The 16,085-nt window shown below is 51.0% G+C and overlaps 1 protein-coding gene across 7 annotated transcripts in view; it reads left to right on the top strand.

Moving 5' to 3' along the window:
• Window positions 1-16,085, top strand: part of PARP4 (poly(ADP-ribose) polymerase family member 4) — a 354,633-nt gene that overhangs the window by 162,897 nt on the left and 175,651 nt on the right. For 6 of the 7 annotated variants that reach the window (XM_075337413.1, XM_075337416.1, XM_075337418.1 and 3 more), the window contains exon 34: window positions 11,315-11,377. The exons of the other annotated variant lie outside the window; for it this stretch is intronic. In XM_075337413.1, coding sequence (XP_075193528.1) covers window positions 11,315-11,377 — 63 coding nt within the window. The remainder of the gene's footprint in view (window positions 1-11,314; window positions 11,378-16,085) is intronic. 7 annotated transcript variants of the gene reach the window in all.

Here is a 16,085-nt window from a genome sequence, read left to right as displayed (position 1 = left end):
ATAAATGTAGGTGCCCCCCCCCCCCCCCCCCCCGAAAACACAGCTGATTTAGACTGTCTTTACGGAGGGGGAGCGGGTGTGAAGAAAAGAAAAAAAATTGCTGACGGGTGGCAAGCATGGCCCTGGTGGTGGGGGCCCCCTTGGAAGCTCTTTTGGTGGGGGCCCCGGGGCTGAAGCCCCGCCTATAATCCGGCCCTGAGCATCCCTATAGTGTAAGTTCTTTTTCTTTTTTATTCCATTACTATTTTTTATTATCTTGTTGGTGGTTTTAATGTTTATTTTTTCATTAAGCAAAAACATCAAGTTTGGCTGACTGATCTGTCCCAACTCAGATGAGGACTTCCCTCACTCATGCACACGTGATATCTCGGGATCCTCATCAGTTGTCAAGCTAGGTACGGGAAAGTACCAAGCAGGCGCGTAAAAGAGAAGGGAAGGGAAACCCTTTGTCTAGGGAAGGGGGCGATGGTGATCCCTGACCAAACCTACAGCTGGTCCGTGGGATCCCTCACCAACCTAGATAGGTTCCGCACTTATGCGCCAAGCTGGATACCTGACCCTAGGTATCCCTAGTGCTTGTGCCCTAAATAGGGAATGGGTGGGATGAGCTCTTCGTCAACCCCACTAAAAACTATAGACGACACAAGGAGGATACACAGGGGGAAAATGCATTAACTACTTATCGACAGATGACACAGGTAGAAATTCAGCAAGGATTTCAGTAGCGATATCACAAATGAGTACAAGCCACTTGCTTGCACCCAGGGCTTGAATGAACTGAATAATATCACCAGAACCAGTCCAAGGAAGGAAGAGGTATTTACGCACTAAGAGAATACTGATGATCAGCAGCTGGGTGAAAGGCGAGCTCCTGCTGGGTCCAAAAGGGGGAGAGATGAAAATCCAGCAGGAAAGCTACCTATACCAATGAATACTGACAGCAGGAACAATGGAAAGTCAGGGAGCATTTTGCACTGCCAGAAACCACATGACTGTCTGTCACCTCTGACATCAGGTATTATCTGGAGAAATTCAAATGAAGTGACTACTCACAGTTCTGTAGTTTATGAAGATATATTTTGCAAAGTTAGGTACATTGGGGTACAGACCACGAGAACAATGAGATCCCACCCGTGTACTCGCGCTGCATTCTCGTGTTCTCCAATGTTTGTGACTGTTATGCACGCATAACCTCAAACTTAGGTAAAGGTAAAAATAAAGCCTACCATACTAGCTGCACTCACACCCTACTGGTTCCTGTACAGACTAGAATATCAACAGCCGCGCAACCAAAATCCACAGCTTGGGCATGTCTCTCTAAAATGCCATCAAGCTGTTTCTCGTTCCTCCTGAGGAATACAGCTAATAAGGAAAGTGTGCAGGAGCAGACAAAAACCAAAGGTGAGCAAACTTAAAACACGTGCACAAGGTAAAAGAGGAGAATAATAAATGCAAGCAAAGGTAACCTCCCACCAGCCTAAAGGGTACTTTACACGCTGCGATATCGGTACCGATATCGCTAGCAAGCGTACCCGCCCCCATCGGTTGTGCGACACGAACAAATTGCTGGCACACAACATCGCTAATATATAGAAAAGACAACCCTGGCACACTACAACTCCCAAGAAAAGGCAAAATGCGGTAATAAAGTATGCAAATTTTTATTGATCAGGTTCTTAATGTCTTATAGCTTATATGCATCTTGTCCAAAAAATATTTGACGTTTCGGCCTCCGGCCTTCGTCCCAATGGACTATTATCATGCAATATCAAATGTACGTGGACACTCGGTTAAGAGGCTGATAATTACAAAAATGGATGCAGTCTCATATGTGCTACACTGTGATAGCTTGCATACCATAAGGTAATACGGTATAGTGCATCAAGGGCACTGGTGCAGGCTCAAGGGCTCTATGTTGGCTATTATAGTCAAATGCGCTATGGAAACCAGACCCTTGTGTACGGTGCCATATAAGGCCAGCGTATACTCGGTCACATTACCATAAAGAAATAACCATAGGATGGCGCTTATTTTTGGGTCCTAGTTTCACACATAGAAGGAACTGCTGGACGGTGGTGGGATATGTGAGCTGAAACAGCTGGTGAGCAATCCAGCATATGCTAATGCAGTAAGGCTATTCTATGATGTCAGGCACCAGAGGAGGGATGAAGCCGGTATAACCGGAGGGGAATCCTGCCGGGACCAAACCGCCGCTGGACGAGTGTGCTGTGTAAGGTTTCGAGCTTCTCTCCCACCACAACATCGCTAACACCCATCAAATGGACTTACCTTCCCTGCGACGTCGCTCTGGCCGGCGATCCGCCTCCTTTTTAAGGGGGCGGTTCATGCGGCGTCACAGTGACGTCACACGGCAGCCGTCCAATAGCAGAGGAGGGGCGGCGATGAGTGGCCGGAACATGCCGCCCACCTCCTTCCTTCCTCATTGCCGGTGGACGCAGGTAAGGAGATGTTCGTCGTTCCTGCGGTGTCACACATAGCGATGTGTGCTGCCGCAGGAATGATGAACAACATCATACCTGCAGCAGCAACGATATTAAGGAAATGAACGACGTGTCAACGAGCAACGATTTTTCACGTTTTTGCGCTCGTTGATCGTCGCTCATTGGTGTCACACGCTGCGATGTCGCTAACGGCGCCGGATGTGCGTCACTAACGACGTGACCCCGACGACATATCGTTAGCGATGTCGCAGCGTGTAAAGCACCCTTAAGAAAAAACAGAACAAAGGTATATGGAAAGCAAATGAGAATACACAGAGCAACCACAACACTGGTCTCAGCCTAACAGGTAAAATCCTTTAGCAGCAGGGCTGGAACTGCTTAGCAGAAATCCACCTAGAAATATAGCCAGCAGAGAAGGCTGGTGCAAGTTTAGGAAAAATGGCCCCACCCGGGATGTGGTAGGACGAAGACAAAATTGGAAAGTGAGAAACACCTGACTAGCAGTAAGTGAAGAAAAGCGAAGATAAAACAACAATTAGCTTTTGGACAGAGGCTGACCATGCTGTGGGAACCGACCAAGGAGAAATATAGCTATCAAAGAAGGCTGGTGCAAGTTGGGTATAAATAGCCCCTCCCAGGATGTGATAGGACACAAAAAAATATGAAAGGGAGAACACCTGACTAGCAGCAAGTGAAGAAAAGCAAAGATAAAACAACAATTAGCTTTTGGATAAAGGCCAACCATGCTGTGGGAACCGACCAGGTAGGGATATAGTTAGCAAAGAAGGCTTGCATAAATAGCCCCTCCCAGGATGTGATAGAACAGAGACAAAATAGGAAAGTGAGAACCCCTGACTAGCAGCAAGCGTAGAAAAATAAAGGTAAAACAACAATTAGCTTTTGGATAGAGGACAACCATGCTGTGGAAGGAAGGAAACTGGCCAGGCAGCAAGAGCCCACAGGATTGAGTCCTGAGACTGAGGCATGACAGTGATTTTGGAAAAAAGTAGATCATTTTCATGATACACTATGTAATTATGAGCAGTTACTCTTTTGGGATTGCCCCTGAGAATATCCAATGTCGAATCTGATATATCCCATATGATTGCTACATTTTTTTGTAACACTGTGTAGCTATTACAAGTAGATGCATCCCTAAGCGCTGCCTCTTAATGATCTATAACAGATCATTAGAAGGGATGGTAAGTAGAGTTGAGCGAGTATCTAACTATTTGGGGTTTTTTTTTAAATTCTTTATTTATACAACAGACCCTTGCAAACCATAAAGCAGTCAGTTGACAAAACAGACAAAAACAGTTCAACAGAGTTTGGGAGAATACATCTCAATACAAAATCACTAACATCTGTGCCAACCCCACAAATTGACAAACGGGTCCGTTCTTTTTCAGTTTTTATCATAGACAAGAAGAAAAGTACCGAAAAGGAGGCAAAAGTGCCTAAAGATGACTCAGACATCTCTGAGCAGGGAAGGGTTCGCACCAGCTGAGAAAAAAGAAAAGGGGGAAATGTAGAGGAAGAGTGGAAAGGGAAAGGGATAAGGCAGAGCGGAAGGAAGGTGGGAAAGGAGGAAGAGAGAGGAAAAGGAAAGAGAAAAAGGGGGATAAGATGAGAGAAGAGGAGAATGAGGGGAGAGAGTATGGGGAGGAGAGGGAAGAAATAAAAAAAAAAAAAAACAAAACCACCCCTTTTGATTTGAGGGGGTGGGTTTGCCAGGGGGGAAAGACCAGCGACAGAGGGGGTGCGCTCCTCCTACGCATCACGCAGCAGGAGGTCGTATTCACTAGAGAACTTAAATTGCAACCAGGGAAGCCAGATCCCGTGGAAGCGCTCATACCGATCATGCAGGGAGGAGGTCAATTCCTCCATCTGTAGAAGCTCATTGACCCTGGAGGCCCAGAGGGACAGAGTAGGGGGGGCGTCCGACTTGAACTTCAAGGGGATGCATGACCTGCCCGCCATCACTAGAAAGTGCAGAAGCGACTGTTTGTATGCAGAGACAGACATCTCAGTCAATTGAAGGAGGAACAACTCCGGACCCAGGGTCTGCGTTGTTCCAGTCACGTGTTTAATCACCTCCCCCACTCCGCTCCAGAACCCTCGGAGGGCCGGACACGACCAGAATATGTGCACAAAGTCCCCCTCAGCCATCCCACATCTCCAACAGCCAGGGTCTACGCCAGGAAACATCTCGTGTACTCTGGTTGGGACCCTATACCACCTCGACAGGAGTTTGTAATTGGATTCCTGAAGTCTGGAGCTTATTGAGGTCTTATGGGCAAGCGCCAAAATTTTATTCCTTTGCGTGTCTGTCAGGGAGAGGCCCAGGTCTTGTTCCCAGTGTGCGAGAAATGTGGGGGGGGGGGAGGTCGCCAGGGTCCGTCAGCATCCTGTACACCAGGGACAGAGAGTGCCGAAGCACTCCCTCCCGGGTACACAGCGCTTCAAACTCCGTTGGGCGAGCTGTATATAGCAAGTGGTCAGGGAGAGAGCTGACGTAGTGTCTGAGTTGCATGGACCTCCAAGCTCCCAACTGTCTCGGGGTCTCGCATTCTGTAAGTGCCCCGAGTGAGGGCCAGCCCCCGTCAGTTATTAGGTGACATGCCCGGAAGCGCCCCCCTCTATCCAGCGACGAAAGACAGGATCCGTCAGACTCGGATAGAAATCTGGGGAGCCAATTATGGGTGAGAGAGGAGAGGGGACTGGAAGTAGTACTCTGCGGACCTGTCTCAGGGAACAGCACTCCAGGGTGGCGCCAATTGTGGGATGGTGTCTCAGGCTAGCGGGAAGAGGGCTCGATATCCAAGGGGCTGCGGTAAGACTGATCGCAGAGAAACTTTGTTCCAATGCCACCCAGGGTTTCGTCTTGGCGTGGCGACACCAGTCGATAACTCTGACCATATGTGAAGCCCAGCAGTATACCTTCAGGTCTGGGATTCCCATCCCCCCCTCCTCTTGGGTCTGCACAGTAAGGAGCGGGAGATTCGAGCTGGCTTGTTGTCCCAGATGAACTTGGTTTGTAGAGCAGCCAGCTCCTTAAAAAAGGAGCTGGGAATCCGTATTGGAAGAGCCTGGAGAAGGTAAAGGATGCGAGGGAGGACATTCATTTTAAAGATGTCACATCTACCAAACCAAGTGAACCAGCCTTTCGCCCATCTCGTACAATCCTCCCTGATAGTCCCAAGGAGGGGAAGAAAGTTCAGTTTGAAAAGCGAGTTAGTGTCAGCCGCCAACCGAACCCCCAAGTACCCAAGAGATCCAGAGGCCCATTTAAAGCTAAAAGATGATTGGAGTGAAGTAACCGTACCCAGAGGCAGGTTCACGTTCAGAGCTTCAGACTTGGTCATGTTTATTTTAAAATTGGATAGGCAGGAATAAATCTCGAATTCCCGGAGCAGGTTAGGCAGGGAGACCAAGGGGTTCGTGAGGAAAAATAGGAGATCATCTACGTAGGCTGCAATTTTGAATTTGTGAACCTCAGTGAGAGGGCCAGTAATGTCGCGGTTTCTTCTAATATGACACAGTAGGGGCTCCAGGGTCAAAACAAATATTAAAGGAGACAGGGGGCATCCCTGCCTGGTCCCATTATTAATCGGGAACCTGTCGGAAAGAAGGCCGTTCACCCTGACCGCTGCGGTAGGACCACTGTAGAGCGAGCCAATCCAGTTCAACATAGACCTGCCTAGCCCAATCGCTCTCAAGGCCTCCGTCATGAAAACCCAGTTAACACGATCGAAGGCCTTTTCGGCGTCTGTGGAGAGGAGCATCAACGGATGCTTCTCCAGGCGGGCTTTATGGATCAGGTTTAGCGCTTTGGTCGTGTTGTCCCTGGCCTCTCTCCCTCCCAGAAACCCAACCTGGTCCGGATGAATAAGGCCTCCCATCAGAGGTGAGAGCCTGTCCGCCAGGATCTTCGCAAAGAGCTTTAAGTCCGTGTTTAACAGGGAGATGGGTCGGTAACTCGCGCACTGAGAAGGGTCCTTACCCTCTTTCGGGATGACCACTATGGTAGCCGACAAAGTGTCTCTAGGGATGGGGGACAAGCCGCTTGTTGCAACTTTATTGAAGGCCTGAAGAAAGGGAGTATTTAGCGTTGATCCCAACTTTTTATAATAGGCTAGGGGAAGGCCGTCGGGGCCCGGGGCCTTACCCGTTGGGGAGTTTTTGATAGCCTCAAGTAATTCTAGTTCTGTAATGGGTCTCTCCAGGCATTCTGCATCCTCCGCACGGAGCCCTTGCATTCCTGAATTACTAATATATTTCCTGATCCGCAGGCGTAAGTCTGCTCGGGCAGAATTGGTTTTATCTCCATCAATAGAGTAAAGGGAAGCGTAGAAGTTACCAAAGGCCGTGGCGATATCCCTGGGCAAAGTCGCTAGCCTCCCACCCGGATTTTGGACCCGCTGGACATAACCCCGCGTTCTTTGTAAACGTAGCGCTCTGGCCAAGGTTCTGGCACTCTTATTTCCGAACTCATAGAAATGTCTCCTGCATTTAACCATGGCACTCTTTGCCTTGTGAGTCAATAGGGTGCGCAGCTCTTCCCGTTTTTGGGTCAGACGAGATCTGGACCCAGGGTCACAGAATCTCTTATGCAGGACCTCTAGTTTGGTGAATTTCGGAAAGAAGAGCAGCCACCTCCGCCGCCCGCGCTTTTTTCAGACGCGAACCATGCTTGATAAAAAGCCCCCGCGCGACGCATTTGTGGGCTTCCCATACCATGTTGGGTGACACCTCCCCAGCTGCATTTTGCCCAAAATATTCCGACAAAGCCGATTGGATCTCATCCATGACTGTCGGATCATTTAGTAGTGAGTTGTTCAAGGTCCATTGGCACTGCCTGTCGACGGGATAGTCCAGGGCAAGTGAGATCGTAATCAACGCATGGTCAGAGAAATGAATGCTTTCAATTGTCGCTGCCAGCAGGGCGTGGAGGTCCCTGTGGCGGACGAAGAGGTGGTCGAGGCGGGAATAACTATCATGAACTGCAGAGTAGAATGAATAGTCCTTGTCTGAAGGATGTAGAAGCCTCCAGGTGTCTATCAGCTGAAATTCAAGCAGCCCTCGTTTGATACGTTGCGTTGCCCTTTGTGGTAGACAAGAAACTCCCCCAGAGTTGTCAATTTTAGGGTCTAGGGTGAAATTGAAGTCCCCTCCTATCACTAAAGTGCCTTCAGCAAAGTCATCTATTATGTCAAGGAAGCGTAAGGGTATGTGCGCACGTTGCTTTTTACCTGCTTTTTTGCTGCTTTTTCTTCTGCGCTGTTTAATGCCAAAATGGATGTGTTCTTCTATTCAAGCAAAGTCTATGGGAATTTGGGTTTCTTGTTCACACTATGTTGTTCAAAATGCTGCCTTTTTGTGGCAGAACTTTGGTCAAAAACTCAGCTTTGCAGTGCAAAACCCAAATGGCAAAAACAATTGACATGTTGCTTCTTTGAAAAGCTGAGTTTTTGACCAAAGTTCTGCCACAAAAAGGCAGCATTTTGAACAACATAGTGTGAACAAGAAACCCAAATTCCCATAGACTTTGCTAGAATAGAAGAACACATCCATTTTGGCATTAAACAGCGCAGAAGAAAAAGCAGCAAAAAAGCAGGTAAAAAGCAACGTGCGCACATACCCTAAGAATGTTGTGCATTGTCCTGTGTTTGGCAAGTATATGGCCGCAAATGTGTATAATTGGGAGGCGATGCGCCCCTTCACCAGTAGAAGTCTCCCCTCCCCTTCAGTCCTTGACTCCAGTGTCTCCCATTGTAGTGAACCTGCTATTAGTATACTGGTTCCCCTGGATCTGGGGTCGGGAGAGGGGGAGTGAAACACAACCGAGTACCTTTTGTCCGAGAGCTTATATGGTTTCTCCAGGCTGTAGTGGGTCTCTTGCAGGAAAGCAACTTGTATGCGGCTCCTCCACAGGAGTTTCAGGAGAATTGAGCGCTTCCCGGGATCATGCAGTCACCTCACATTCAATGAGCCAATGCGTAACTCAGAACACGTCTTCTTCATCACTGTCTGACCTTAGCCCCTGGGGGGAAGGAAGGGAGGACAAAGAAGAGAAAAAAAAAAGGGGGGGGATGGGGAGAAGGGGGAGTAGCTTTGGATGAAGGAGAGTGAGCAAGGGTTTAGGGAGGGGGTAGAAGGGGAGAGAGTGTCCGCCCTGCTAGAGGGAGAAACGGGAACTAACGAGGAGTCAGGGGGTAGAGAAAAACAGAAGTACAACCGAGACTAGGGAAAAAGAGAAAAAAAAAAGGAAGGAGAGAGAAAGCACACAGGGTATAGAAGCTCACACAAAGCTCGCAGACCTGGAACCAGCCGCGGGTCCACAAGGAAAATAGGAAAGCGGGTACGAGTATGGAATCACGGAGGGGCCAAAGTCCGGGCCCAGCTATAAAAAGACCGGACTTTACATCCCGGCGCTCCAGCTGGCGCCAGGAAAAGTCGCCCCCCCCCCCCCCGGCCGCACACAACACAAAGATAATTACATATGAGAGAAACGACCTTAAACTTTAAACCCTACAGCACCTAGAAGGTAGATATTGTGCACATGTCAACATACAATACTGTATAGATACCAAGGGGCTCAATGATCAGGCGGGATCAGCCCCGCTCATCCGACGAGGAGGAAGGGCCACCCCCCCACCCCTCTCCCTCCGCCTCACAGGGGTCGGGGGGTCCCAGGCGAGCCAATCCGGGACAGACATCTCGTCGATCCCCAGGAATGTAAACAGACCCGTTAGATCTGAGGGTCTCCTCAGAAAATAGACGGCAGTTCCTTTGCGGGCTATAAGATGGAAGGGGTGTCCCCAGCGATAGGTGGCGCCCGCCTCTTTGATTCGGAGTAAGAGCGGTTGAAGTAGCCTCCTCTTATGGGGTGCGACTAGAGACGTCTGGAAACAATGACACGAGTGCACCGTCCATCTCCATTGGGCCATGTGCCCATGCCCCTTGGAGAATCCGCTCCTTGTCTCCATAATAATGGAGACGGCAAAGGACGTCTCTGGTGTTGGAGGATGCCCTGGTGTTCGGGCGGGCCACCCTGTGGATCCTGTCGAAGAGGTAGGTCGCGTCAGGAGGTCTGCCTGTGACAATATTAAAGATAGCCAGAACGTTGGAGCATAGGAGTTCAGGTGACCAGTCCTCTGGAATGCCTTTCAGTCGGACATTGTTTCTCCTGCTTCTGTTTTCTTGGTCGTCCAGAAGCAGGGCCATGTCTCTGATACGTAAGGTAGAAGCTTCCCAGCCTTTCTCCAGGCGCTCCAGCCTGCCCTCCATTGATCCCTGGACCTGCTCAGTGGCCGTGATCCTGTCCTCCAGAACCCCCATCTGCTCCCTCACTGAGGACAGTGCTGACAGCTGGGCCTGTTCTATTCTAGAGGCCACCTCATCCAGATCCTTTTTGCTGGGGAGGGCGGCGATGAGCTCCCTCAGGGTCTGAGTGTCCAACATGTCAGAGGGGGCATCCAGGTTCCCAGAGTAACCAACCCTCAGGCTGGGGGCACTAAGGGGCCTGGAAGCGGCCTGCGGCTCCATTATGAGGGTGCCTCCCGGGGTCTGCTCCCCCTCTTTTCTCTGTGGGGGCCCCGCTGATTTAGAAGTGGCAGGGCTCCCTCTATGAGCGGCAGTGCCTCCAGCCGCCTCCTCCCCCCTCTCCCCTTCACTTAACTGGCGCTGCAGCCGCGCCGCTTGCGGGGACTTCCCCTCCACCACGCTCCCAGCTCCAGCCGTCGCCATCTTGCCTGTGCCCGCGCTGTGAGGAGCCGCTGCTGGTGAGGAGAGAAATCTTGCCAGGCCTCCGGAGGGTCGTCTGTCATGTGCCGGATCTGATACCGTAGGTGGCCGTTTCTTTGGGGGCTCCGGCTATGAGCGTCCTCACTCCTCCATGTCCAGGACACGCCCCATCTAACTATTTGTTGACAAGAACTGTCTAATACTCGCGTATTCATTCCAAATAGCGGGTGCAATGCAAGTCAAAGGGGAATACTCGTAATGTAACGAGTAATCTGAATGCTGTACTATTCATGCGAGTAGCAAATAGTGCGGATTTCGGGTTATTCGTTACGTTGTGAGTTTTTCCCCGTTGATTTGCATTGCACACGCTATTCGGAATAAATACGCGAGTATTAGGCAGTACACCTTATGAGTATAGTGAGTACGAACAGTAAGGTACACTCAAAAACTCTAATGGTAAGCTGTATGTCTAGCTATCCTTAGCTAATGAAGGTTCTGGAGGAATAAATGGCCACCTAAGACTCTTTTTAGGAGGAAATGCAGTACTGGTAACCCTGCCTAGTATAGCACCAAGAGCCAGTGGTGCCTGGTGCAGGGGCTTTGAGATCACCAAAGAAGAAAATCTCTGTGTCAGACCCCTAAGGCACGGTACGCTTAGCACAGTGAATCTATTTTTCCCATATTGCTCTTTTAAAGAGGTTGTTTGAAAAGGGTAAACAAATCTAATCACTTTCTCAAACGGTTTCCACAATAATGAAAGCCACAATACCCTTAATGGAAAATAATAACCCTTAATGGAAAATAATTGGTTAAACCCTGCAAATGGCCATATACCATTATCGGTCTTGACTATGTTTTACAGTAAGCACTGTGCCATCTAACAGACAGCATTGTACAGGCTCATGTGGAGCTCTGGGACTGTGGAAACAACTTTTCTTAGGTTCCTGAAACACAGATTTGCTGATATACAGCCAAAATAGATACACGCTAAACATATAGGAACAAAGCAAGGTCATGAATTACAAAGGTATATTTCTAATTGGATGCTGAAAGTTATTTCTAAAGGATTCGTTTACTAATGAGTATCGTTAAAATTTCACTTTTAGCCTATGATATATAAGGCTAAGCATCACAAGGAAGAGCCTATTGCAGAAATGGAGAAACCATTGGTGAGTTAATTTATGTTTATTTATTTACTAGGTGTAGTACCCGCATTGCCCGCTATAGTGCCTGTCTCTCTGTCTCTCTCCCACTCACCCTCTTGCACAGTTTCCGTCTGTCTCTGTCTTTCACTCTCTATCTCTCTATCTCTGTCCGTCTCTGCTGTGTCTCTCTCTATCTGTCTCTCTGTGTGTCTGTCTGTCTGTCTCTCTGTGTGTCTCTCTGTGTGTCTGTCTGTCTCTTTGTCTGTCTCTTTGTCTGTCTGTGTCTGTCTGTGTCTGTCTGTGTCTGTCTGTCTCTGTCTGGTCTCTGTCTGTCTCTGTCTGTCTCTGTCTGTCTCTGTCTGTATCTTTTCTTGTCTTTCTTTCCCTGTATGTCTGTTTCCGTGTTTGTCTGTCTCTTTGTCTGTCTGTGTCTGTATCTTTCCCTGTCTGTCTCAGTCTGTCTGTCTCTTTACTTGTCTGTCTATTTCCCTGTCTGTCTCTTTACTTGTCTCTCTGTCTATCTCTTTCCATGTCTCTCTGTCTATCTCTTTCCATGTCTGCCTCTCTTTGTCTCTTTCTTTGTCTGTCTCTTTCTCTGTCTGCCTCTTTCTCTGTCTGCCTCTTTCTCTGTCTGTCTCTGTATGTCTGTCTGTCTCTGTATATCTGTCTGTCTCTTGCCCTTTCTGCCTTTCTCTCCATCTGTCTATCTGTGCCTATGTCTGTCTGTGCCTGTCTGTCTGTGTCTGTCTGTCTCTGCCAATATCATATTACCTCACACATAAGCTTGTTATACCAAGAATGTCCTTTGTTCCTATAGCAACCAATCATAGCTCTTATTAATGACCTGTAGCTTCCAGCTCCATTGACTTTAATGAAGGCAGATTTTTTTGGAGAGTAAGGCGGGCTTTGCACGTTGCAACATCGGTAACAATGTGTTACCGATGCTGCAGCGATAGTCCCGCCCCCCGTCGCACGTTCGATATATAGTGAAAGCTGCCGTAGCGATTATTATCGCTACGGCAGCTTTACACGCACATACTGCCGTGCGACGTCCCTCTGGCCGGCGACCCGCCTCCTTCCTTAGGGGGCGGGTCGTGCGGTGTCACAGTGACGTCACACAGCAGGCGGCCAATTGAAGTGGAGGGGCGGAGATGAGCAGGATGTAAACATCCCGCCCACCTCCGTCCTTCTCATTGCAGCCGGGAGGCAGGTAAGGTGAAGTTCCTCGCTCCTGCGGCTTCACACACAGCGATGTGTGCGGCCGCAGGAACGAGGAACTACATCGTACCTGTCGCTCCCCCGGGCATTATGGAAATGTCGGAGGCTGCAGCGATGATACGATGACGACGATTTTGCGCTCGTTCATCGTATCATCTAGGATTTACACACTACGACATCGCAAGTGACGCCGGATGTGCGTCACTTTCGATTTGACCCCACCGACATCGCACCTGCGATGTCGTAGGTGTGCAAAGCCCGCCTAACTGTAAAGCGCTGAATTAAATATTCCCTCAAAAGATAGTGTATGATGTTCCCTGAGTCACATGGGGTGTCTGTGCAAAATGTTGTGATTGTAAATGCGACGGTGTGGATTCCTTTAACGGACATACACACACACACACACACACACACACACACACACACACACACACATATGCAAATACATACATACATATGTGACGCCCTGGGCAAGCCAGGGGTCAAAGGTCATAACACCATCACACCCTACACCCCCGGATAGGTACACCAAAGCTACACAAAAATCCTTGTTGCCTTCCTCCAGGGGCTGATGTCCACAACAGGGGGTGGGCCAGGCGGTTGGCTCCGCCCACCAGGAGTTCACAGCCCTGGAGGCGGGAAAACCAGTAGTCCAGCTAGGGAAGTGAAGGAGTAAACAGTGAAGTGGTAGAGGAGCAAGAGAGGAAGGAGGACAGTGAGAGTAGTGACAGAAAAAGTGACAGTGAGAAAGCCTGAAGTTGGTCCGGGTGTGTGCCCCGGACTGAGAACAGCAAGGTCAGCAGACGGTGGTGACCGTCTGCAGGAGAGGCTGCTTGGAGGTTGCCGAAAGGACCCGTGGACGGGTGGTGGCCCGGCGGTACCGGAGCGGTATACGAAGAGAAGCCAGCACCATTGGCAGGGGCCTTTCGGATCCCGGCAAGGCTAGGAGTCGCCGTGAATTTGCCAAATCCGTCAGTGAAGGGGACCTCTGGGTCTCCCAACAACCAAGTCCCGATTGAAGGAAACAGTCCGACCATTAGAGAGAGACACCGCCACCGCCAAGGCACCAGTTTCTCAGGGCCAGCGCCTGCGGGCAAAGAGGGGCTCCTCCGGCACATATCCAAGCCGGGGAGCGGGTTACCGGTGGGAACCCATCGCTACCAACATAGACTTAGGTGCAGGAAAAGGGACCGTCACCGTCAACTACCGGGGAAAAGCAACAGCAGCCGTCCGTGGGAACCGTCTTTCCAGCCGTGTGTTTTACCGAGAACTGTGTCACCGTCTCAGGCTGAGTGAGTACCACAGTGCCGTGAGGCACAGCGCTGCCCCCGCGTTCCTGCACCCCACCAGGCCCTGCACCGGCCCCGCCATCCCTCATCCCCCAACTCATCACTGGGCCCCGGGACAACCACCCCCTACCCATGGAGGGGAGAACTAACAACTTTGCTGCTCCCTGTCACCGCTCCCGGGATTCCCATACAGAGCAGCGGTGGTGTCCCTACAATCACGACAACCGTGGGTGGCGTCATGGACAATAAACTATTCCAAAAACCAAACCCCTTTTCACTCACGGGCGAGGAGCGCCGCTCGAGTCCCCGGGATCCGGCCCATCGCTGCCCGGCAGCCGGACCCGAGCAGTGGGAGAGCGCAGCGTCCCCTCCTCCGCCCGCGACAACTTGGCATCACGAACAGGATCTTACCGCTCTGCCGTTGGGTAGAGGTGCGCCTTGTGACCGCCGGAGGTGTCCGGCCGGAAAATTCCAGAAGCCGCCATCTTTGGCGCGAAGAGTTCCCGCTCGAGCGTCTTCTCGAGTAGCAGAGGCGCGAAGGCCAAAACCCCGCCCCGATAGAGGAGGGGCCTTAAAGAGGCTAAGGGGGACGGAAACAAGATGTCTGCGCCCGACGGAGCCGCTGGAGGAGCGGTGGTCGCAGCCGCAGTGGCACCCGTGGATGGGAATGGGCCTGCCCAGGTCCCGGCCGTGCTGGCGGGAGGTGCCGCGGCCCCCGCTCTCGCTCAGGTGATGCCGTTCTCCTTGCCCTATGCGCCCGGAGCTACCTGGCTACCGCAGTATGACGGGAAACCTGATGCTTTACAGGTCTTCCGGAAAAAGCTTAATCCGCTTTTGGAATTGTACCCCCTGACTGATAAGCAACGTGCAGCGGTAGTGCTGGGCCAGCTAACCGGCGAGGCTGAGCAGGAAGCGGAGACCTGGGCCGAGGGGGACCGGCTCTCTGTAGCCACCATCTTTGAGAAGCTACAGACTGCCTTTGAGACCCGTACCGAAGCTGAGCTGAGGATGCAGTTTTACCAGTGCCGGCAACGGTCTGTGGATAGCATTCGGGACTACGCTTTACGTCTGCAAACCGCCCTTCACACCCTAAAGCGGGTAGACACTATCAATGAGGCGGACAGCAACAAGATGTTAGTAGAGCAATTTGTGCAGGGGATGAGGTCCTCTGAGGATCGCAAACAGCTCCGACTGTGGGCCCTGGAACACCCTGATGTGGACTTTGCCGTGTTAAAGGAACGGGCCATTAAAGCACTGCAACCCCCAGCTTCAGAAATCTCGGAGCCAGCCCCGTGGCCGGTTGAGACGGCCCCCGTCGTGGTGGCCCCTGCCCCACCAGACTCTCCAATGCCTACAGCTCCCAGTAGCACAATGGAAGAACTGGCAGCCCAGGTCCACCGTATGGACGGAGACCTCGCCAAGATTCTCGCTGCACTCCAACCTTTGACCAGATCCCCGCCTCCAACCAGGATACAGCTCGCCGACAGCCCTGAGGATGTTCCCTGGATGCAGTGGAGAAGTGCTAACAACTCACGGAACAGGCCTCCAACCTGCTACAAGTGCAACAAGCCTGGCCATTACTTCCGACAGTGCCCGTTAAACGAGCAACCCCTGGGGCCACGGGACAATCCTCAGGAGTAGAACCCCGTGGCCCCCCAGACTGGCGGGACCGGTATATCGGGGCCCGGCCCATCATCCCCGTGGCTGTGGACGGCATCCCGGTGATGGCTCTCTTGGACACTGGATCACAGGTAACCACCATACCATACACATTATACCAGCGGTATTGGGGGACAGACGAGCTGGCACCCCCAGATACTAGTACAACACTGATTGCTGCTGATGGACTCCAATTGACCCAAGTGGGGTATAAACAAGTGGCTATGACCGTGGGGCGAGCTGAACTGCAACACCAGGGTATGATCGTGATCATGAATGAACCCAGTGACCATAACCCGAAGATAGTGCTAGGAACCAATGTGATGGAGCACTGTATGGGTGATGTGTTGGCCATCCTGCAGCAGCTGGCCGCCACGGCGGCGGGGAGCTGACAGAGAGCTGTGCAGTGTGAGATCCGAGCCTTGATGTACCGCCAGCATGTAAACTCAACAGGAGGAGAGATTGGTGGAGTGAGAGTGATGGATGCTGCTCCGTTGATTGTACCCCCTAGGAGTGAGATGATGATTTGGTGTAGAGCGGCAGTAGGGCCTCAGGGGCGTGACTAC

This window comes from Anomaloglossus baeobatrachus, chromosome 2, assembly GCF_048569485.1.
Source record: "Anomaloglossus baeobatrachus isolate aAnoBae1 chromosome 2, aAnoBae1.hap1, whole genome shotgun sequence".
NCBI classification, from domain to species: Eukaryota; Metazoa; Chordata; class Amphibia; order Anura; family Aromobatidae; genus Anomaloglossus; species Anomaloglossus baeobatrachus.
Note: the sequence above shows the minus strand (reverse complement) of the source record. Positions and strands in the feature narration are given on the sequence as shown.